Source organism: Tympanuchus pallidicinctus, unplaced genomic scaffold (assembly GCF_026119805.1).
Source record: "Tympanuchus pallidicinctus isolate F22 unplaced genomic scaffold, pur_lepc_1.0 scaffold20, whole genome shotgun sequence".
Lineage (NCBI taxonomy): Eukaryota > Metazoa > Chordata > Aves > Galliformes > Phasianidae > Tympanuchus > Tympanuchus pallidicinctus.
The window spans coordinates 12,349,371-12,371,668 of record NW_026294722.1 but is presented as its reverse complement, the minus strand read 5'-3'; the positions used below and the strand labels follow the sequence as shown (position 1 = coordinate 12,371,668).

At 51.8% G+C, this 22,298-nt stretch overlaps 2 protein-coding genes across 13 annotated transcripts in view; one reads left to right on the top strand and one right to left on the bottom strand.

The window, feature by feature from the left end:
• Positions 1–16,985, top strand: part of ZHX3 (zinc fingers and homeoboxes 3) — a 36,778-nt gene extending 19,793 nt beyond the window's left edge. For 4 of the 8 annotated variants that reach the window (XM_052684238.1, XM_052684232.1, XM_052684233.1 and 1 more), the window contains 2 exons: positions 7,991–10,913; positions 11,785–16,985. In XM_052684238.1, the coding sequence (XP_052540198.1) occupies positions 8,147–10,913; positions 11,785–11,795 (2,778 nt within the window). In that variant the 5' untranslated portion in view covers positions 7,991–8,146 and the 3' untranslated portion in view covers positions 11,796–16,985. Of the gene's footprint in view, positions 1–3,158; positions 3,375–4,246; positions 4,498–5,309; positions 5,391–7,990; positions 10,914–11,784 lie in introns of those variants that run through there. The other 4 variants (XM_052684237.1, XM_052684236.1, XM_052684235.1 and 1 more) reach the window with 4 other exon arrangements.
• The window catches only part of PLCG1 (phospholipase C gamma 1), a 30,795-nt gene continuing 24,858 nt past the window's right edge, over positions 16,362–22,298 (bottom strand). For 3 of the 5 annotated variants that reach the window (XM_052684227.1, XM_052684228.1, XM_052684231.1), the window contains 9 exons: positions 22,043–22,200; positions 21,522–21,618; positions 20,964–21,188; positions 20,345–20,493; positions 19,181–19,295; positions 18,782–18,943; positions 18,584–18,672; positions 17,993–18,180; positions 16,362–17,627 (listed from right to left, as the gene is read on the bottom strand). In XM_052684227.1, the coding sequence (XP_052540187.1) occupies positions 17,585–17,627; positions 17,993–18,180; positions 18,584–18,672; positions 18,782–18,943; positions 19,181–19,295; positions 20,345–20,493; positions 20,964–21,188; positions 21,522–21,618; positions 22,043–22,200 (1,226 nt within the window). In that variant the 3' untranslated portion in view covers positions 16,362–17,584. The remainder of the gene's footprint in view (positions 17,628–17,992; positions 18,181–18,583; positions 18,673–18,781; positions 18,944–19,180; positions 19,296–20,344; positions 20,494–20,963; positions 21,189–21,521; positions 21,619–22,042; positions 22,201–22,298) is intronic. The other 2 variants (XM_052684229.1, XM_052684230.1) reach the window with 1 other exon arrangement.

Below are 22,298 nucleotides of genomic sequence, written 5' to 3'. Positions count from 1 at the left end.
GCTCAGTTTCTCTGCGTACTGTCCAGAATGCCTTGACAAATGGTGTTCAAACCAAAGAGCAGGTGACAAAGATTGCTTCTGGCTGGCAGATGCTCAGCTGTGACTCCTGTACTTTGCCCATGGAGATCTAGAACGAAGTCCCCACTCCAGGGGACTTCTGGAAGTCTGTCTCTTATGTAGGTACTAAAAAGGGCTCTTTTGGAAAATCTTGTTCCAGCTGAAGCTGAAAACTTGCTGGTCTAACCAGATGCTGCTGAAATCCTGTGGTTCGGTGCTTTAGGTCAGGGTGTTGTCTGAAGGCAATGGAAGAAAACCCTGTGCCTGTCTTGCAGAGCAGGTATGTCAACTCAAAGCTTTAGGACCAAATGGTGACTCAAGAATTAGATGGTGTCCCTAATTTCCCTCTTCAGTTTTAAGTGGATGCAGCATTCTTCACCCACAGTCTCAACTGTTGGGTTGCATTGTTGTGTGGGGTTGAACATCTGCCCCTTCCAGCCACAAAAGTGGCTGTGTTCCAGTGGCGGGTGCTGTCTTTCTATTCAGGGATCCTCTGGAGCCTGGAGAAGCTTCAGTATTAGGCATTACATTCTGTCAGCTGCTGCAGATCCCCTAGGCTCCCCTCCTCTCAACATCTGCAGGGCCATCTTGCTTTGCCTATGCACCATACATAGCACAGATGGACCTGGCCCTGCTGGCTGCTGCAGCGCGGGGCCAAGCAGAACTGCAGCCATCACAAAACATTTTGATCCCAGCTTGCTCAAGAGAAGAGGAAGCTCTGCTGTCAGCTCCTGACCTCATTTGGGTATGCTGATGGTGGATGCAGGTGGAGCAGACCTCCGTGGGAACACCTCACCCCACGTTAGAAATGGTAGAGATGCTGGAGCAGAGAAGTCCCACCCGGGTTTCTCACTGTATTTCCTTCCCCCGGCATTGTGCTGGTGATTGACTGCTGTTTTCTCGGGCGGAAGCCTACTGAATATTCATAGGGCTGAGGGAGGTGAGAGGCTGGTAGCTCCCTGCAATCAGCAAGGGGGGGGAGAGGCATGCAGGGCAGACTTTTTTCCTGCTGCTCTTGCTGCTTAAACTGTATCGTGCACATACTTCATGTGGATAAATCATTGCAGAGACCTCAGCCTACCTCGGTAAAGGAAAAAATCGTAGTGCCTGCATACTTGCCATCCTCATTAAAATCACTTTATGCGTATTATTTCTGCTCAAAATGCCATTCCTCTTCTCTCCACCCATTTCCTTTACTGGCTGTGACATACAGGAACTACACCCATCGCTTGCCTAGCCTCTCCTGACCTTTTGTAACTTGGCTCCAAACTCATTTTTTTGGGTCTTTTGCAAAACACTGTCAGAAGGGAAAAATCCTTTGTTAAAACACAGCCAACTCCTGCCTCAACGTGGAACAGTTTGTTCTGCTGAAAGAATGAGCCAGTTCAGTGAGCAGAAAAACATTGCCATAAACTGGCGTACTCAATAAGCTGCAAAAGTGATCGGCTGCGCTCAGGGTCTGAAAGGAGGGCTCCGAGCTGCAACCAAAGGGGAGGAAAATCCACGAGCCCAACCTGCCAGCCCCGTTTCCTTGCTTTCAGCTGACGTGTTTTGCAGCTGTCTGTTTGGCTATAGCAACTGCAAGCAGGGGAATGGGAGCTGATGGTGAGCCAGAACACGAGGCAGTGTTCGGATCTAGCATATTGCAAAAGGGCATGGTGAGTGAAGTAATGCAGGAAGGCTCAGCTAGGAAGGATGCAGTGCTGTCTGTGCTGCAGATGATGGGCTCCAGCACCCTGTGCTTGGTGTCTGGTACTGGTTAATAGCTCAGTTTGGTCCTTCCCACCCACGTCCCACATCTTGTTTTAAAACTCACGGTATAAAAGCTGATGCAGGGTTTCTTTTCACAATGTGTGTTGTAACAGCTAGAGCTGAGGTTCTGAGTGTGGAGTGATGGCCCCAAGCTGGGTCACCCCTATGGGAATGGGTGTGCGCCTGGAATGGGGCTGGGAGGAGAACGGTGTGGGAAATGCAGCTTGGAGGTATCCCACAAAATGCCTTTCCGTGGTGCTGCTTTAAAAGACTTGAGTATTTTTCCAGAAATGTAATGTTGGCCAAGATATAACAATGGTTCTCATTCTGCCTTGGAGCCCTAGAGCCTTCCCTCCGAGCTCCCCTGATTTTTAGCACAGAGCTCACTGAGCAACTTCAGCTATGAAAACACTGAGAGGTATATTGTAGGTGTAATCTTTCCATTTTCACATGCGTTCCAAAGAGCTTATTTCTGCCAAGGCCAAAGTTGCTCTGTCTAAATAGCAACACTCGACAGAGAACTGTATGTGTAGAATTGAGAGGTGCTTTGCAAACGGACATGAGTGTTGCAGAATATCACCTTTATACCATACGTGGCCATTTTAGGTGTCTGTGATCAGGGAATGATAATGCAAGCAAAAGCAAACCTACTAGAGAAAGAATGAGGGGCTGGAATCAGAGCCCCTCTGTGTCTGTAAGTGGCACTGATGCTCTGCTGCCTAGGCTGGACACAGACCCACACACTGGAGCTCATGAACTGGGTGCCAGTGGTAGGAAACCCAGTTCTGATGAGCACAGTGTGCCCTGCCAGTCCTCAGGCCTATGCTGGTGGGTGCTGCTCTGTCTGACTGCCTGTTTCCTTTGGGGGAAGGCCAGGGATGTTCAGCAACTTGGACGAAACGTGAGGATGGAAGCTGTGTGTGGAGGTGAGAGCCCTGCAAAGGTAGAAGAGCTCAGAGCAGATCTGTAACGCAGCTCTGAATGAGGGTTTTGTTTGGAGATGTCAGGGGTGTGATTGCATAATGCTCATCTGGTCCCTGATCAAATGGATGAGAGCAGAGGAAAAAGAGCGAGCGAATTGGTGTTAGTGATGTTCAAACAGAAGCACGCAAAGCTCGGAGGGATGATCAGCGGTTTTGGTTTGATGTGTGTTGTGTTTTTTATTCCCGACGTTCTGCTGAAATATAGCACGCAGCTTGTCTCTGAGGGGGGCACGTTGCCAGTAGTCTAAAGGTTATATTATCCCAGTGACCTATTTTTATACTCTAATCGCGTTCTGTTTCAAACACCCCTCTCCAGCTCCCATCTCGCTCGGGTTTGTGCTTGGCTGAAAAAGAGCGGAGATAATTACCTTTGGTCCCTGGGTGCCAGCACACAAAGGCAGCCTCTGCCCAGGTAACAGAGATGAAGGCACAGTGCTGCTATTCTGGAAGTACAGCTCAACCCACAGACTTGTCTCCTAGATTGGAAATGGCTTGAAACAGGTCAATGAAATACGTGCAGGATGGAGGAGAGGTCTCTTCAAGGCACATTTGAAATGGAGAGGTGCAGCAGCCTATAGAAGGGTGAGATCCTAATGAATAGCTTTCTTTTGCTGGTCTGAATGAAAATGATGCCTGTCTGTTTGAGGCCTGCCAAGGAATGGAGAATGCAGGCGATTGTTTGGGCCGTGGGGTCCAGTGCCTTCAGCCCAGCCATGCAGTGCAAAGCCAGGCTTGGGCTGCAGCGCGCCCCAGCAGTCGGCATAAAGAGAAATTGTTCCTTAGCACAAATGTTTGCTGTGCGATGCTGCTCGCAGCTCGAAACTGCTGCAACCGGTGCGTGTGTTTGTACATTGGTGTGGTGTGAGACAATAAGACATGGAGAGGCTGTTCCTGCCTGCAGGACTTGTCTGGAGCTGCTGGTGCTTTGTGGCTGGTTGAGAACATCAGCAGTGGCAGAGCCCCAGTGATCTGCACTGGTGGGGAAGGTGTCATGAGCTGTTTGTTCGTGGGAACTTGCGGTTCCCTGTGGGGTTAAACCCAGCAGAATGTTGTGTGCTGGCCTTGCTGTGTGCTGAGACCAGGCTGCTGGTGGCAGGTCGGTGGCACTGCTGTCCCCGTGCTGATGAGCAGCAGCCACACTGCTCGCAGCTCCCTGTTGGGGTGTGATGTGCTGTACGCCCTCACCGCATGTTGTGTGGTACCCAGTGCCTGTGACTTGAGGCCCATGGCTGCTCAGAGATGTTGGGGACAGATCTCACCTCTCCTATGTTAGTCTGGAAACTCCAGGAGCCTGTGGCCTTCCTGCCTCCTGCCAGCCCCAACAGGGCATGTTTTGGCAATAAGCTGGATAATTAATGTAACTGGTGAACTCCTACATGATTTCTCATGAAAGGACTAAAATGAAAAACAAATGTTAATGACTAACCCAAGAGGAAAGAGCCCTGGCACTGCAGGGCCAGTGGCAGCAGGAAGGGCTGCGTCCTCAGGGCTGCGTGCATCAGGTGCTCCCTCCCCTGCCAGCACCCAGGTAACTGCACCCTGAGCTGAGGCAGGACCGCCCTTTGGGGAGCAGGAGGTGGCAGAGGAGAGGACCAGCCCTGGGCTGCAAGGCTCAGGGATCTCCCCTTGGCTGGGCTTTGGCTGCTGCTGGAGAGCTTCAATGACTTCCCAATGGAAGGATTGCTTCTTCTGTGCTGTGCGGCAGGTAGTAAAGGGAAAGCTCTCAAGTGTCAACTTTTCTTCTTCCTTTAATTTTCTTTTTCCATATTATGCTATCAAGTGGGGCCCGCAGTGTTTCAGCTGAAAAACAAGCTGCTGTTGTTTGAAGTGCCAATATTGTGCTTGGCTCCGCATGAGACAGAAACATCAACTTTGTCCCTGACCTGGGGAGCGCGTCTGCCTGCCTAGCAGGCACAGAAAGCGTTGAGAAAACTGTTATTTTACTTCTATTTTGGTGCTGATCTTTTTTTTTCTTCCCTGTAAGTGAGCATTTACCCTTCGGCAGAGCTGCCCGCAGCAGGACTGCGCCATCCGACGTGTCCCTGGTGCGGATGGCTGCTGGGTGCTGCGGGGTGGCTTTCTCCCTGTTGTTTCTAGGGGAGGTTTGCAAAAGGTCACCGAATTAATCTTCTAACTGAGGACCTTGGCACCGCGCAGAATGAGTGTTTTGCATTAACGACCTAACTCATTAATTCACTGAAACATTTAAAACCAAACCAGTTGTATCCAGCCAAGCTGGAAAAAGCTGAAAGTTCATACTCAGCAGTGCCGATTTCGAAACCTCCCTTTGTTAATCTCTGCAGAAGCACAGTTTCTGAAGCTCTGGGCTCCCTCTGACTGCTCTCTGGGCATTGTTCTCCCAGGCGGTGCAGAGCGGCTGCGGGGCCGGTGGTTCTCCCTGGCCCAGTTGGTTTGGGGGCTGCCTGGAGCAGAAACTCTGTACTGTGTTCTGGGACTGGGATCCTGAGTTTAGCAGTTTCCATCTTCCTTCTCCATTCCTTCTTTCTGAGCAACCAGACCTGGCCCGAGGCTCCTGGCTGCCTGCCCGTCTGCTGTGAGCTCTCTGAGCATCTCTGATACCAAATTCCTCCACTTGAGGTCAGTTTGCCTTCACATTTCCAGTGTGCGAGGCAGGTTTAAGTCCATGGGTCATCAGGTGGTGGCTGCTGCTTGCTGTGCTGCCTTGCTGTGGAATTAGCAGGTGTGGATTGGAGAGGATGATCTCTCTTTCTTCCCGTCCGCAGGGTGGATATTGCATTCAGCTCATCTTTCTTCCAGTTAATCACAACGTAATGCGTAGGAAATCAAGTTCTTCTCACATGGCTGTGCAGATGGATCTGAGGCATTCACAGTGGTGGCACGCTGAGCTCCACCGTAAGGCTGCTTTTTAATTGCACAATTTTTCTGCTGTTAATTTAACCTATCCATTAAAACAGCCTTGCTTATTTCAATGACAGAGATCAGCGAATTGTGCATTCTGTTATATATTATTGCTGTATTAAAGAGTTAGTACATTCCAGAAGGTGAGCAGTGAATAAAACATGCTCTTAACATGCGGTTATGCAACTGTTCCATGGAAATGAAGCGGACAAACTGTACACTCCATTAATTTTTTTTACCAGTAAATTGGCACTGTGATGCACTTCCAGCCAGATTTGCAATCTGTGTTCTCAGGTGGCATTAATATTGGATCCCCAGCAGGAGAGCTGCGTTGGCTGTGCTGCCCTGATTGCATTTTTAACAAAACTCATCGGAGAGAGTGCTGAGCATGATGCAGGCGTGCTGGTTAATGAGACAGAGAGCTTTCAGGTTCTCCATAGGTGGGACAGACCGCGCACATTCACCCAAAATAATACAGACTGCACGCCCTGAAGAGGCACTCTGCTAACGAGACACAATGGGGATCTTTGTGTATCTGGGTTGCTCTGTATCAAATTCACTCTGTTGACAGATAAAATATAACCTTTTTGTGGAAACGCCGTAGCCACAACATGAGCTCTGTCTGGGACTGGAGCTGCCTCCAGAACTGGGGGTGGATGCTGAAGCTGGGTCTGCTGGCAGCTTGCTGGAAGGGGCCGGCAGTTCCTCCCTTCCCTGTATGAGAGCTGCAGGGTGAAGCTGCCACGCCACCAAACTCCAGCCTCTAAAGGTGTATTTTGTAGCCCTCAGGCTGCTCTTATTGTTTTTTTCCTAATTGACTCAACTTGGAAAGGTCACTGTACCCAGCTAGATTGTGTAATATTTAACTTAGCATCAAAAATGAGGATCCTGGGATTGGTGTCAAATGGATGCTGTTCCCTGCTGAATAGCAGAGCCCATTCATAGTCATCCAAGTATTCCACTTGCGAATGCTCATGAATAACTTTCTGGCCTTCTGTAAGGGAAGGCTGGCCACGAGGAGGTGGGAGAGGAGCAGCATAAAGCAGGTATTGAGAACGCACAGCTCCCACCATCCAAATCCAGCACGCAGCTTTAAGGCTGTTTCATTTACAGATTTGTGAAAGTTATGATTTCTAGCTTTTTGTGAAGCTCCATCACAGCAAACAGTGTTTCCTGATGCCAGTGATGACTAACGCTATTTACAGGACTGTTTTGTAATCTCAGATCGGCCCACATTAACGGGAAGTTACGTTTTCCCATCAGTCTTTTAAATCGTGCCCGAGAGTTGCTGAGCCCAGAATTGCCCATCCGGGCTCTCCTGTTTGCAAGCTGACATCATTTTTTCCAGAACAATATTTCAAAAACTTTTAAAGAAGTACAGATGGAGGTCAGACTGTACTTCCTCGGTTTGATTTTAGCACTAGGATTTCATATTGCTCTGTCCTAAAAGCTGCCATCAAAAAGCAGCAGTGTTGGCCCTGTGCACGCATCACAAAGGCATTTCCTATCTGCATTTCTGTGTGCACGGTGCGGCACTGTATGTGGTAGAGGAGCTCTGGGTGCCCAGCTGCTCTGATGGGTGGGAGGTGCTTCTGGGCTCATCGGGCAGGATGGTAAGTTGGTTTTTTTTTTTTTTTAGTTCAGGTTTTTGTTTTTACAAGAGTAAAACTGATTTTCATCAGGTGTTGTGATGGGAAGCAGGCAGGAGCCCAGGAGGCTCTCCCGGCACACTGCTGGTGTAGGGCATGGCAACGGGACATCCTGGTGTCTGTGCTCCTCAAATGAGGACTTGGTACAGCCTATGAAAGAGGCACTGCACAGTTGTGCTGCACAGGTAGGAAAATTGCATTTTGCTGCTCACTGCAGAGCCGAGCAGTGGAGCGGAGCTGAGCGCACACAGCACCACGAATACCTTGCATTCCTTCACAAGAGATTCTGGGGAAAAAAAAATCTTCAGCTCTGCCATACAGCACCCATGGGTGCTTACAGCACTGCTGTGGTGGAGCTGGGTGCTTCATGTTAAAGGATGGAGCTGGAGGAGGTTGGGGATGTGAGCTGGACTGGGAGGGAGCAGCAGTGTGAGCAGCAGGTCGGCTTCGCTGCCACAGCGCAGCTGGCTCCTGCTTGTGTGTTTGTTTTTCAAACAGGTAATTCATAGTCTGTGAGTCTAAAAATATGGGAAATCCAAGGTCAAGTTATTTTTTTTTATTTTCCAGCAAAAAGCACTGAAAGTGATTTATTGAGTGAAACGGTTAAATACAGTTGTGCTTTGTGTGATGCCAAGGGAACTAACACCACCTCCCTCTCCTTGTCCTCAGGTTCAGTGGCAAATATGAACATTTGTCAACATTTGACATCAGCTCCTTGGGACATCATGAATTTGCTGGAATCTAGAAGGCAGAGCACTTGCAATAGCGCTTTTTAAATGTTAATTTAATTTAACTTTAATAGTATCATCCAGATTAATTGTAGCGATGGCTAGCAAAAGGAAATCTACGACTCCTTGCATGATCCCAGTAAAAACACTGGTGCTTCAGGAAACTGAACTGGAGACTGTTGAAGAGGAACCCGAAGGAACACAGCAAGATGCTCCCACTGAAGGGCTGGCCTCGAGCAATGCTGGTGCCACCACCAGCAGCAGTGAAGCATTGTCCAACGGGTACCGCAGCATCACCGATGGGGACTCCTACATCTGCAAGGGTTGTGACTTTGGGTCTCAAGACGTTCAGCATTTCTTCGGGCACCTGGACTCCGAGCACTCAGACTTCAGCAAAGAGCCCACATTTGTGTGCGTTGCGTGCAACTTTCTGGTGAAAAGCCATGAAGGGCTCTCACAGCACAACACGGAGTCGCATGGCAGCGAAACGAGCTTTGTCTGGAGGGTGGCTAAGCAGGACAGTTGTACGGTCGTGGAGCAAAGCCTCGCGGAAGCTGCTGGCAGCCATGACCCTCCGGGAGAGGTCCCTGAGGAAGTGGCAGACGGTCAGTCTGAAATCATCATCACCAAAACCCCCATCATGAAGATAATGAAAGGCAAACCTGAGGCCAAAAAGATCCACATGCTGAAGGAGAATGTGCCGAGTCAGCTGGGTGCTGAGTCAGAGACAAAGGATGGAGAGGCTTCGTTCACCAGTGGCTCGGTGCCGGTCAGCCAGGCGACCACGAGTGCCACAAAATCATCTCATGTAGTGAACGGCTCCATCATTGGAAATGTGCCCGTTCTGCCGGCGGGTGTTGCACAGCTCGTTTCACTGCAGCAGCAGCCTCCCCTGCATCAGCAGCTACCTACTTCCAAGTCCCTTCCCAAGGTGATGATTCCCCTGAGCAGCATTCCCACGTACAATGCAGCCATGGACTCCAACAGCTTCCTGAAAAACTCTTTCCACAAGTTCCCCTACCCCACAAAAGCTGAGCTCTGCTACCTGACCGTGGTGACAAAATACCCCGAAGAGCAGCTGAAGATCTGGTTCACTGCTCAGAGGCTGAAGCAGGGCATCAGCTGGTCCCCAGAGGAGATAGAAGATGCCAGGAAGAAGATGTTTAACACGGTCATCCAGTCCGTGCCGCAGCCCACCATCACAGTGCTGAACACGCCTTTAGTTGCCAACCCTGGCAGCGTCCCACACCTCATCCAGGCAACTCTGCCGGGCCACGTGGTGGGGCAGCCCGAGGGCACGGGCGGGCTGCTGGTCACACAGCCCATCATGGCCAATGGGCTGAAAGGCACCAGTTCCTCCTTCACCTTGGCAGTGAGCTCTGTCCCCAAGCCCCCACCGGCAGCTCAGCACAGCACAGTGAGCTCCGGCAGCGCCTCAGCACTGAAGGTGGTCACAGCCACCCCGTCGGTGCTCACTGCCTGCCCGGCCATCTCCTCACAGACCTTCCTGGATCCCAACGTCTTCAAGAACAAAAAGTCTCACGAGCAGCTCTCTGCCTTGAAGGGCAGCTTCTGCAGGAATCAGTTCCCTGGGCAGGCTGAGGTCGAGAGGCTGACAAAAATAACTGGCTTGTCCACAAAGGAGATTCGGAAGTGGTTCAGTGACAGGCGATACCACTACAGGAACGTGCGAGGCGGCAGGGCCATCTTCCCCGGCGACAGTGCTCTCGACTCTCTGCCTGAAATTCCCTTTGAGGTGCCTCCCAAGGGAGTGGAGCTGACACCTGCGGCCGTGCCGGTCCTGCAGCACCCGGGCAGGCGGCAGTCCTGGCACCAGGCACCCGACTTCACGGCCACCAAGTACAAGGAGCGCGCGCCAGAGCAGCTGAAGGCCCTGGAGAGCAGCTTTGCCCAAAATCCTCAGCCCCCAGAGGAAGAGGTGAATCGCTTGAGGGGGGAAACAAAGATGACGCGGAGGGAGATCGACAGCTGGTTCACAGAGAGGAGGAAGAAGAAGGTGGCGGAGGAGAGCAAGAAAGCGGAGGAAGCAGGGCAGCAACAGGAGGAAGAGGCTGAGAACGGCCGTGCGGAAGGAGAAGACTCTTTGGATGACCTGAGGGCCCTGGGTGAGAACTGCTCGCTCGATGCCTCCGCCAACAACCCCAACTCAGCCGAGCGCAAGGTGAGTCCCATCAAAATCAACCTGAAGAACCTCCGTGTGACAGAATCCAACGGCAAGGGAGAGGCCCCCGGCACCGCTGCAGGTGAGAAGGGGGACAGCGGCAGCAACCAGCCCCCCAGCCCTCCCAAACCCAAACTGAACTTTAAGAAAACAGCCCAGCAGCGGCACTTACTGAAGCAAATGTTCGTGCAGACGCAGCGGCCGACCAACCAGGAGTACGATGCCATCGTGTCGCAGACCGGCCTGCCGCGGGCCGAGGTCATCCGCTGGTTTGGTGACAGTCGGTACGGCTACAAGAACGGGCAGCTCAAATGGTATGAGAACTACCGGCGGGGCATCTTCCCCCCCGGCCTGCTGGAGGTGAGCGCGGCGGGGCGGGAGGTGCTGGAGGAGCACTACAAGAAGCACAAGGCGCTGCGTGAGGATGATCTGCCCGGGCTCTGTGAGCGCACCCAGCTCAGCGCCCAGCAGGTGAAGGTGTGGTTTGCAGCAAAGGCGGAGGAGGAGACCCGGAGCACCTCTGAGGATGCCTTCTCCAGCAGCGAGCAGTCGGGGAGCCAGAAAGGGCCGCCTGATGCTGGCTCGGAGGTGTTGGAGAACAGCGAGCCCTGGGAGCCGGGCGGTCCGGAGGGGGCAGCTGAGCCCCCTGGAGCCCCCGTCCAGCCACCTGCTACACAGCTCGGTAAGAACCGATGTGTGCTGGGGGGATGTGTGCTGAGCACTCTGCTTCCCACTGGAAGCTGAGGCTATTTGGGTTTAAACTGAGGAAGCTCTTCCCTGGGTAAGGGGATCGTGGAAAGGTGGTAGGAAGCAGCCAGCTCCAAAGCCACATCCTGGCTTTAGGGGTAAAGCCAGCAGATGTGCTTGTCCATATACCTTCCTCTGGGGGAAAGTGGCCTTTAGGTTTATTTCTGAAGTGGTGGCTGTTTGAGAAGGCAGAGGTCTGACTGCTGATTGCCAGTACTCACAGCAAGTTCTCCCATGGCCCTGGGCAGCACACGTGCCCTTGTGTGCCCACACTCCATGCCTGTGCAGAGCAGAGCTTCTTCCTGTCCCACTCCTGTTTTGAACCTCTGTTGGCTCACGTGATGTGAGCATCATTATCTGGAGCATGGCAAGGCCTGGGCATTGAGAGAGACTGCAAAGAAGAATGGAACAGGCAGGGCCAGCATGGCTTGTACATCTGCTGGCCCTATCCCTTCTCTAGAACTTGCTTTTGAAAGGCATGTGTGGAAGAGAGGAGGTTTCCACACAGTGTCCCTGCTGGCACCCTCCAACATGGCCTTCTGCCATACAGCAAGGTCCTGAGGCCTGACAAGACACAGAGGTTCCTTCTAGTCCTTCTACTGGGCAGGACCCAGCCCTGCTCCCAGAAGGATTTTGGGTATCCCTCTCCATCCCAACTGGATGCTGGGCTAGCTTTTCTCTGCAGCTGCTCCATCAGGGCTCCTGGTTTGCTATCATGAGGTGCACCTACACCCCCTGTTCCCTGCTGCAGGCACCTGCAGCATGCTGGAGCATCTCTGATACCTGTATTGTTTTTTTTTTTCTAGAAACAGACTGAACTCAAACCACTTGTCCCAGAGGATCCACTCTTACCTTTGAGAAGTTTTTGGTCTTTAAGAAGTTGACGGGCCAGTCTGATAGAGACGTCAGGAACAGGACACGGTGATAAAGCACTGCCATAAATGAGACCTTTGAGTGCAGCACGAGAGTGAGAGTGCGAGTGTAAACTGGGCACTGAGTGCAGAGCTCTGGCCCAGCCCAGGAGACGGCTGAGGGCTGGCAGAGATGGGGGCTGTGGGCTCAGCTCACGCCCAGGAAATAGGATGCTCTTGTTTGCTTTTCAGTGGACGAACTTTCAGATTTCATATTCATATACTGATGCCTACAGCTGCCTATACAAGCATAAGGAATCTCAGACATTGTGTAAACAAGGTCATTGCTTAGATATGGACTATTATGGCACAATACATTTTTTTCATCTGTCCATTAAGGTGTTTGTTCTCTAAAGGCTGGCGTGGCTGCATATAACCTCTCTGCCTTTTTCATTCCCTAAGCTCTGGCTTTGAAGAGTTCTGCAGGATGCACACGTGTGTGTATGTGTGGGTGCGTGTCAGAAAAGGTACCTGAGAAAGAAGTTGCCAGTCTTGCATTGAGGCCAGGTGGGAGCTCAGTGTTCATCCCGAGGGGTGAGGTCAAATTTAGCATTGCGTACTCTCCATTAAGCAGCAGCAAACCCAGGAGAGGGAGTTCAGAGTTGTTTGTCCCTTGTTGGCCAAAAGCGTGTTCCCTTTTGCAGATGGAGACTGACTGCAGCAGGCTGTTCAATCTCCAAGTCTCCCTTTAATCACTGAGAACTAGCACATCATAATTTTTCCATCCAGACCTGGAATCCTTTTCATTGTTCGGAGAGAACGAGCTGTTCCTTCAGAGGACAAACACAGAGAAGCACAGAGCTGCTGAGAGTGGTTCAGGCCATTGTTGTCTCCAAGGGCTCTGTGAGGCAGCAGCAGTCGGGCAGTTTCCCACTTTCAGCCCTCTGTGACTACGAGTGATCCTCCGGCAGTGGTGCTGATAACTTCAAGTCTTTGCTTTTTCCACTTTTTGTTTTGTTCCATCCACAGCCGTTCTGCCTCCATGTGACAGAGCCAAGCATTTTTCTCTGTTAACCTCTGCTTCCACACCCTGCTCCTTTTTGACGTGCTCCTCTTGTCTCAGTGGTTGCTGCGTGATGCATTTTCAGTATCCCTCCCTAACAGAACACAAGGTCTGGAGGAGCACTGAGCAACAGCCCAGCCAAGTGCTGTGTCAGACCATCCTGTCGTAAACTAATCACTTCCCAGCTCAAAATTGGTTCCATGTCTTGCCTTCACTTTTGCTCTTGGAAGACAGCTCCAGAGCTCCGCTGCCTTTGAATGGTTAGAAACTTTCTTTAAATTTCTAGTTTGAATTAATTCGTGGCCAGTTTGTTCCTGGTTTGTTTTGGAGCCAACATTGTCCCTTAACTTAAATAGTTTTTGGTGTTTACCCGCTGATGTATTTATGGAGAGTAGTCACAGCTCCTTATTTTTGCCAAGCTTTTTTTCTGTAGAAGGGTTTTATTTAGTGAGAGCTTTTTAATGTGGGAGACTTTATTGTTAGTGGTAAATGATATTTATTAGAAGGGTGGGTAGCAAGCCTCAGAGGATCAGATCCAGAAATTTACAAAAAAATCTGTTTTAAAAACAAAAAGCTCTTTCAGAACCTCTTCCAAAGATGGTGTCTGATTTCTACCTTTAATTGCTTTTGCTTTTCCAGTTCATTCTCTGTCCCCTCTTCACGAGGCTGCCCAGCGTTCTGGCAGAAGCTCTCTGTGCTGCAGGGGGTTCTCACGGTACGTGCCTGCCTGCTGGGCACTGAGATGCAGACGTGTTGTTGTAACCCCCTTAGCAGTCACAAATCCTCCCCAGGGTGCCATGAGCTAGAGCAGGCTCTGATTCCTCTCTGCAGCAGCACTGCTGCCTGCGTGCCTTGGTCGGAGGCACAGCAGCGATGCCACCTCCACCCCACAGTGCCCAGGAGATGGGGGACAGCGAGGTGCTGCCAGAGACAAGGCTGCCAGAATGGAGTGTGAGTGCATGTCCAGTGCTGCCTTCAGAGAACAAATGCAGGTAGGTAATTTACTATTGTCTATGTACGTGCAGGTTTATTTAAGTACACATATATACAGTTCAGATATGCCATTGATTCTTTATTGCATTAAGAGGTACATTAAAAATGTACACTTCTACTAACTACTCGCTATATAAATATGTTGGGAATGTAGTTTGCCCATTCAAGGCGGTTTTCTGTGGGATTTTGGTGTGCACTTATAGGCCTGTGGCTAATTGGAAGAGTGATCCCTGCTCATCTACAGAAATGCTTAAGGATGATGGTGTGGAGTGGTCCCTTGAAACTGTTTTCCCATGCACTAGCTGAAACGTTTTGCACTTGGGTTGTTTTTTGGCCAGTTTTCCAGCAAATTGAGAAGCCTTGCAAGCTAGAAGGAGAATTTCCCGGTGTACACAGAAAAACAGCCTTGAGGGTTGGAAGCTGCTGAGAGTTCTGAGCTTTGTCTGCATGCATTCATAGAAGCACAGCAGGAGTCTTCTTTCTTTTGGGGCAGAGGAATTCTAAGAAGTGGTTCCATGCAGGCTCCCCCCATCCGCAGGGCCGAGCTGTGCAGGGCGGGGAGATGTAAGGACAAAAACCAACATAAAAAGTAACTGAGTTTGCTTTCTGACTCCCACACATTCCTCCTTAGCTGCATTTTTAGTTGACTTGAAATCTCTGTGGAAGTATAAGCTGAACGTGAGAGGGTTTAGCTCTGTGGTCCTCTGTTTCCCCTATCATATCAGTTGTGAAGCTAAAGAGAAGCAGGTGTAATCTCCAAATTGATTGAGGTTAGGGGCAGGGCATTAGAAATTGTGTGTTTGCATCTGGAACTTAAATAGAGGAGGTGGCTCAGCAGTCCCAGAACAGCTGTCCTGGTGGTGAGGGCAGGTGCCACTGCAGCCCTGCTCTTAGCATGAACATTTATCATCATCAAATCAAAGATGATGTCTTGACTTGAAAGGAGGAAAGTAGGATGGAGGTCATGTAGCCAGCATCAGTAGGGAAGGGAAATTACTTTCTTCACCTCAGCTGTGTGTGAGCTTGGTCTCAGTAAGCACAGCAGTGAGCATCCTTTGTAATCCATATGAATCTTGTTACTTCTGTCTCTGAAGCTGCTTAGATTCAGGTCGCAATCCAATTGCTTAATCATCTGAAACCCTGATCTGTGCTGTGCCTGACTTGCTTACCTACAGGGCTTTGGTTCTCCCAGTGCAAGAGTCATCCATATCAGCAGCCAAGCTGTTTCATTTCCACATTTGCTTTGTGTTCTACGTGGGTTGCTAATTCTTCTGCTCCCTAACTAGCATCCTGGAGATCATTCCTTTTTAAAAATTATTATTTTTTTTTGAAACAGAACACTAAGCCATGATTTGCAGGCTCCTATTTCCATTTGCCTGCAAGCTGAGCAGTGCTGCCCATCAGGCTCACAGCCCTGGCAGGAGTGGACACAGCCACATGTCCTGCAGCACTCACTGTCAGCACGCAGAGCTCCAGTGCAGGTATTTTAAGGTGGCTGCGTCCCCTCCTGCCAGGGTTTCCTCTTGGGCACTGCTGGCAGCTGTGATCTGAATCCCCCCGCAGCTCAGTGCAGAGCTGCACCCTGGCCAAGCAGTGCTCGTGCAGAGGAGCCGCAGGGTATCTGCTTGGCTCATGCTAGGCTGGTTTTGCATTCCGTGTTTGGGCCACTTATTGTGTATTTGCTAACGAAAAGTAATGATTTTTGGTCATGGGGGAAGTTTTGCGCTCTTCCTTCCCTACAGTCCCTCTCTCAGAGCCAGTTCAGAGATGTGACCAAGATGTTTGGAAGCTGCTGGGGTCACTGGGAATCAGAAGGGAAGGATGACTTCAGCACTTAGGCACAGACTGGAACATTAATTTCTTTCTCCTGCTTCCAGATAACCGTGGCTTCACCTTTCAAATCCGTCTGATTCAGCTCACTGCATAACCTCCATTTTAATTTCTCAGTTGATCTCAAAACCAGCAGGGAAAGATTAGGCAGTGGAGATGGCCTTGCAAGCTCTACTTTCATATTTTTTTTTGCAAGTTTAGCTTGTGCAGTGTCTCCTGCTGGCAGTGGTGGTGCCAGGAATACTGCACTGGCATCACAAGCCGTTAGAGCAGAGCAAGTGAGCGCTGTTACCGAAGCAGCAGTGGTTTTGCCTTTCTTTTTTCTCATTGCCTATTTCAGCAGAGCGCTCTGCTGGCCGCCCTTGGCCAGATGTGGATGGTGCAGCCAAAGCCATGGATGGAGGGCAGGTCAGGAGGGCCCTTGCTCACTGGTGCTAGCGAAGGTTGGGCTTAGGAATTCGTGGCATAGAAAACTTCTTGCTAAAAATTGCACTTTCTGTCTGCCCCATCTGGCTGGCGGTGTTCATGGGTACGTGGCTGTGATTCCCCTTGCACATACTAACATTGCACTAAAGAGAGACTTTGGGAACAGCGTGTTGATCACTTTGTTTCTCAGCAGACCATAAAGTCAGTCTAGTGGGGTCTCTTTTTTTTTTTTTTTTTTTTCTTTTTTGTTTTAATTATTATTATTTAGAAATCATGCTGGTGCTGAATGACCTGGATATTTTTTTTTTTTTTTTTTTGGCTTGGATTTATCCAAAGGAAAATGTAATTGTAGCTGCACCGGGACCTTTCATAAGGGTGGCCGTGCAGCTGGGGGCAGAGCAGAGGCTCTGCTGTGTCTTTGTACCAGGGGGTTCCAATTCTTACTGTTTTTAAGACCACGATTTTAGATGGTCACCTTGGCAGCCGGGCGAGACAGGAAATAGTTTTTACTTTTCATAAAGGTTTTAAAGAGAAAACAAAGACAAAAAAAAAACAAACAACAAAACAAAACGAAAGTGAAGCTGCCTGTGACTGTGGGCTGTGGCTATGACTTGGGCTAGGGTAGCTTGCACTGCTATGGACTTTACTGCTCTCATTCTGAGGGCACGAACTCCCTGTAGCAACAATGCCACTTCTGAGAAGTGAACGGCAAGATTCCCTTCCTTTTGTATATGTGGACATGAGGGTGGGAGAGGGAAAGAGTTTGCTTGTACAGTTTGTTGAGTTTGTTGAAATGAAACCAGACATTTTTGATTGTTCCTAAATAAAGAGCGTAAAATACGAACGAGAGTCGGCTGCTGATTGAGAGGCTGCATCCCCCCCAGCCCTGCCCCCCTTGCAGCCATACAACCTCCGCTTCTCGCCCCAGCTGTAACCCTGGGGCAGCTCCTGCTCGTTCCTCCCAGCACGTAGGAAGACAAGGGCAGCAAAATGAGACAGCGTGCACGTAATACTGACACGTTTATTAGACTTTAAGCTAGTGGCCGTGGAGCTGCAGGGCTGCTGCTGCCCTGGAGGCAGAATACAGCCCTGTGCACACTGAGACAGTGGGTGGAGGGCGGGCGGCGCAGTGCTTGGTGCTGTTTGCCCAGTTCCTTGTGATTACAGTTTTGTCTCTCACCCGGCGGCTGGCAGACTGTGCACATCCATCCGCTTCATTAAGGGCTTGGTGGTGGAGGTGGGTGGGTGTTGGGGTGGGTTTTTGGTTGTTTATTATTTTTTTTTCCTTTTTTTTTTTTTTTTTTTAGTTCTCCACTCGAACACACTTCAGCAGAGAAACTGGAAAAGCTGCCTGAAAGTAGGCCATAGCAGTGCCGTTTCCATAGAAACCAGTTCGCAGCGTGCCCTGAGACTCACAGGCACAGGAGGTGCTTCCCGCCGGCCCTACAGCCGGTTGTCCCCGTTGACCCTGGTCCTTCGCAGCGCCCTGCGGGGACACAGAGCCGACACTTTGCTGCATCCCCACCCCAGTTCTCTGTGTGCCCCACACTGAGCTCCCACCACTCTGAGGTTTCTATTCCCAGCTCCTATGCCCATGCTTGAGCAGCACAGAAGCACAAGGGCATGGAGCAGCTCACAGCACCCCTCCATGCATCCCCCGCTGTGCATCTCATCACCCCCACCCCGACCCATTAGCAGTGAACCCCCTAAGCCTTGCCGTTACTTCCCAGCTTAATTCAGGGTTTCCAGAAGGCAGACAAAGCTGCAGCTCAGCCCTAGCACGAGACTCTGTTTCACAGCCTGCCCCCCAAGGACCCCAATGCTCAACGTCTCCCCTGCTTGCTGGCCCACCTTCGCTCCCGGCTCTCAAAGTGCTCCGCCAGCTGCTCCTGTGACACTCGGAAGTCCTCAAAGGGCTGCTGGTACCGCACCTCGAAGGAGCCCTCCCTGGCTCTGCTGGCCAGCAGCTGGCTGGCCATGTCCCCGCCTCGCTCCCGCAGCACGGAGCCACCAAAGAGGCTGATGTCACCATTTTCCTGCTTGGGTCAGAGCAAAGGACAGTGAAGGGGTTGGGATGGTGCAGAGCTATAGGCAAGGCTGCCCTGAGCCCCAAAGATAACCTGCGGTGTCCCAGGCTTCCAGATGCACCATGGGCTCCCATCAAAATGGACTCCTAGGTTGGAAAACACCCTTGAGCTCACTGAGTCCGACCACCAACTGGACCACCCTGCTTCTAAGCCACATCTCCTACTGCCACTACCTGCAGGGACACACGACCACCCAGGGCAACCCATTCCATTGCATGACTTATATGTTTCTTTGATTTCTTCACTTATCTCCAAGAGCTCTTCCCAATGGCCCTGAGCCTAGGGACTGGATGGGAGCAGAAGCCAGGACACCACAGCTGCTCTCTGCGGGATGGGTGCAGCAAGGCCCTCTCACCTTGCTGGGGAAAATGTCGATCTTGACAAGCAGGGAAGCCAGCTCCAGGTTCTCACTGTAGTTGTTCTTCAGGGGTACGGCTCGGAACCCTGCAGCACACACAGCCCCACGTCATTTGCAGCACAGCTCCTTGACTGCCCCATGCTCAGCAAACGGCTGAGCACCAACACTGTGCACACGGCAGCCCTGAGCCCTTACCTGTCTTCAAGCCTTTCACCAGGAAAGTCGCCTGGGCCAGGAAGTTCTCATCGCTGAACATGTCCTCCTCATACACCACAAAGCGGAGGAAGGCAAACTCAGGGTTGCTGACCTGGAAGTGGAACTGCTTCGGGCTCCAGAGGGGGTTCAGGCCATTGTCCGCTGTGCACAGAACGCTGCCGTGAGAGGGCAGCCCCAGCACAGCTTTGCTCCTTCCACCTTAAAGGTGAGGGACAGAGCCTGCAGCCCCATCTCCTCCCTTGGTGTGGAGGTGTCTGAGCATCACCCTCAGCCCCTCCCCCCACTGCTGCCAAGCCCCTGCTAAGCACATCAGCCAGCAGAAAGGCTGCATCGGGGGGGAAACCAACCCACCCATGCCATCTCTCCTTCCACACTCACCCACAATCTCTGTTTTCTGCTTTGCGTTGTCGTACTCTGCCCCAGAAACCTCCACCTCCACAAAGGGACAAACGATTCCTCTGCCGTTTTTGGGGAGGTGCCGGGCCCCCAGGACCTGGGGAACAGAGACTGAGTGAAGGCTGGGAGCCAAGGAAAAGACTTGTTTGTATACACAGAACTTTGCTGTCTGAATAATTCCCCCGCCTGGGCTGCACTAAGTGGAGAGAGATGCGGACGCTTGGAGGGATGCTGCTCCCAGATGTGGAACTGCTGCATCTCACCAGTCTTACCCTGAAGCCAGCAGCAAGGCAGCTCAGCTGTCTGCAGTCCTGCTGCAGCTGCACAGCCCAGCTGTGACCACAGCATCACTCCCCCAAGCTGGGCTCAGACAATAGATGGACCTTGGCACTGGACCCCCATGGCTTCATCAGAACTTCTTGCTCCCATTGCTTTGGCTGAAGGAAGCTGTTCCTCCCCTCTGCCCACAGCAGTGGGTGCTCAGCACAAAGGACAACCTGCTTCCTCACAGCACAGCTCCCTGCTCCTCCTGCCAAGGGCCATATGTCACCGGAGTTGGGAAAGAAGACACTGCCAACACCATATCACGTGCTTTGAGTCATGCTGTGCACCAGGCAGCTTCTCCATCCATGAAAGCTGGTTCTGGTGAGGACACCAGGCAGCTTTGCCAGGGGACAAGAAGCTGAGCTCATCTCTTCAAGGAGATGACTGTAGCATGGGGTCCCTTGATGCCTGGAGGCTGCAGCTCTACCCTAAGATGCAGGAAGATTTTGGGGGGCAGTGCTTTGGTAAATGGAAGTCACAGAGAAATGGTGCTGGGGACTTTTAAGGAGTTATGAAACGGATGGTGCCAATGCCGTGCCCTCCCCAGGCAGAGCAATGGCTCTGTTGGGTGCCCCAGCCTTGGCCAACATCTGCAGTCCAACCCTGTATGAGTAGGAACGGGGATGAAAGGCCCTCTCCGAGGGGGTTGAGCCCACAGCAAAGCAGCCACCTTGAGCCCTTACCAGCACAGGGGACAAGGCATGGCTGTGTCACTGCCCTGGCAGGGATGTGGCACAGCACAGTGCATGATTGCCACCTGCTGGCACCCCACAGGCCTCGGGGTGTCCTGCCGCAGAGCAGCAGCCACAGGCTGGCTCTCACCTCGATGGAGATGGAGAGCGGCTCGACGCCGCGCAGCGTGCTCTTGTCAAAGGGGTCAAAGATGTCGTCCCGCATGTTGGCTGGCTGCAGAACGTACCCGCACTGCCCGCTGGACAGGAACAAGGCCTGGTTCATCTGCATGGGCTTGTCTGGGGAGCACAGGAGGAAGGAGGTGAGTGGAGGAGGTCATGGGATCACAGAATGCCTTGAACTGGAAGGGACTTCACTGATCACCTAGGTCCTAGGCCCTTTCCATTTGTGTTCTTTGTGCCTTGCATGAGACTCAAGCTCCCAGAACCCTTGTGCCGCACAGCCTTGCTCAGCGCACACACATTGCTTGCATTCTGCCCAGGGGACGTGTGATCCACGAGTCATCTCCTTTCCCTCCCCTCCCCCCCGCCCCTTTTCAGCTTATCAAACCAACCTGCAAGACATCTCAATTCACAAAAGCAATGGAAAGCCCAGCAGAAAGAAATATAAAGGTCATTTTTTCTGGTGAGCCTATGAGCGGGCTCCCAGAAGGGCCTGGCACACAGAGCGGGGGCTGCAGGACCCTCCTCACCCCAGTGTTTGCCACAGGAGGCATGTGAGGACCCCCTGCCCTGCCTGCTGCTCTCACCAGGAGTCTGGAAATTGAGGGCCACCAGCTGGCTGCCACAGATCCACATGGGCAGGGGGTCGTAGTTGGAGGAGTCGAGGCGCTGGCCCTTGGGGTAGATACGGGAGAGCTGCAGGCGGTTGTACTGCAGGAACTTCTTGCCTTTGATCTTGTTGACGTACTTCTCTGCCTTGGTCTCAGGGAAGGAGGACATGTCTCGGTAACAGGCCCTCTCTGTGCCGATCTCTGGGAGGAGACAGAGCACATGTAAGGCAGGAGCAGTGGTGGAAAGCAGCCGCTACGGAGCGATCCAGCCCCTGGACAGGAGCACATTCCTGTTCCAGGCACCTCCACCAAGCCCATCCTAGTGCTGGCTCAGACACTACCAGGCACGTGTAACCCCTCCTCTGCCCTTAGAAGCATTTGATGGATGATAAAGACTGGAGGTTCCCTGCCCCCCTCCCTGGGGCTGCTCCAGATGGTGCCACATCTCTGCAGCAGTGCAATGGAACCTTCACAGCAGGATCTGTACCACCATAGTGGCTGCCTGTGCTGACCATGGGCCCAGCAGGTGCTCACTCTCTTCATCGAAGGGCACAGGTCGGCAATAGACCACTAGCTCTGAAAGCTCCAAGGCGATCTTCTTCCTCCTCTCCATCATCTTCCCTTCAGAGAGCTGCCAGGAGAACAGAAAGGTCTCACAGAATCACAGAATCATAAAGATTGGAAAAGACCTATAAGATCACCAAGTTCAATCCCAACCCACCCCACCGTGCCCACTGACCACGTCCCTCAATGCCACATCCCCACAGCTCTGGAATATGGGACAGTGACCCCACCACCTCCACGGGCAGCTGTGCCACTGAATCAACACTCTTATCAGAAAAAAAAAATTTTCCTAATATCCAGCCTGGCACAATTTAAGACCATTACCTCCTGTCAGGGCAGCAATGTGGGCCAACCCAGCTCAACAGCCATGGTCAGCTCTGCATGGAGGTGCTGGCAGCCACCTCACTGCTATCCTCACCAACCAAACCTCTCTTTGTGCAACGTGGAAATCCTTGAACTTGACTCCACTGCCAAGGGCTCTCCAGACTCACCCGTGCATCAGCTGTCTGGGCTGCCTCCCGGATCTTCTTCACCCAGTCCAGCAAGTCCTCGTGTGTATCGGCTGCCACGTCAAGGGACAAGCGTGACACAGAGGCCATGCTAATGGAGAAGACAAACAGGCGGTTGTTCTTTCCCTCGGGGCGGATGGCTGCGTGGGAGAGGGAGCAGAATAATGGTCATGAGCAGAATGGTCACACCACAATGGGAGGGGACAGGCACTGAGGGACCTCCATGACCAGCCCAAGT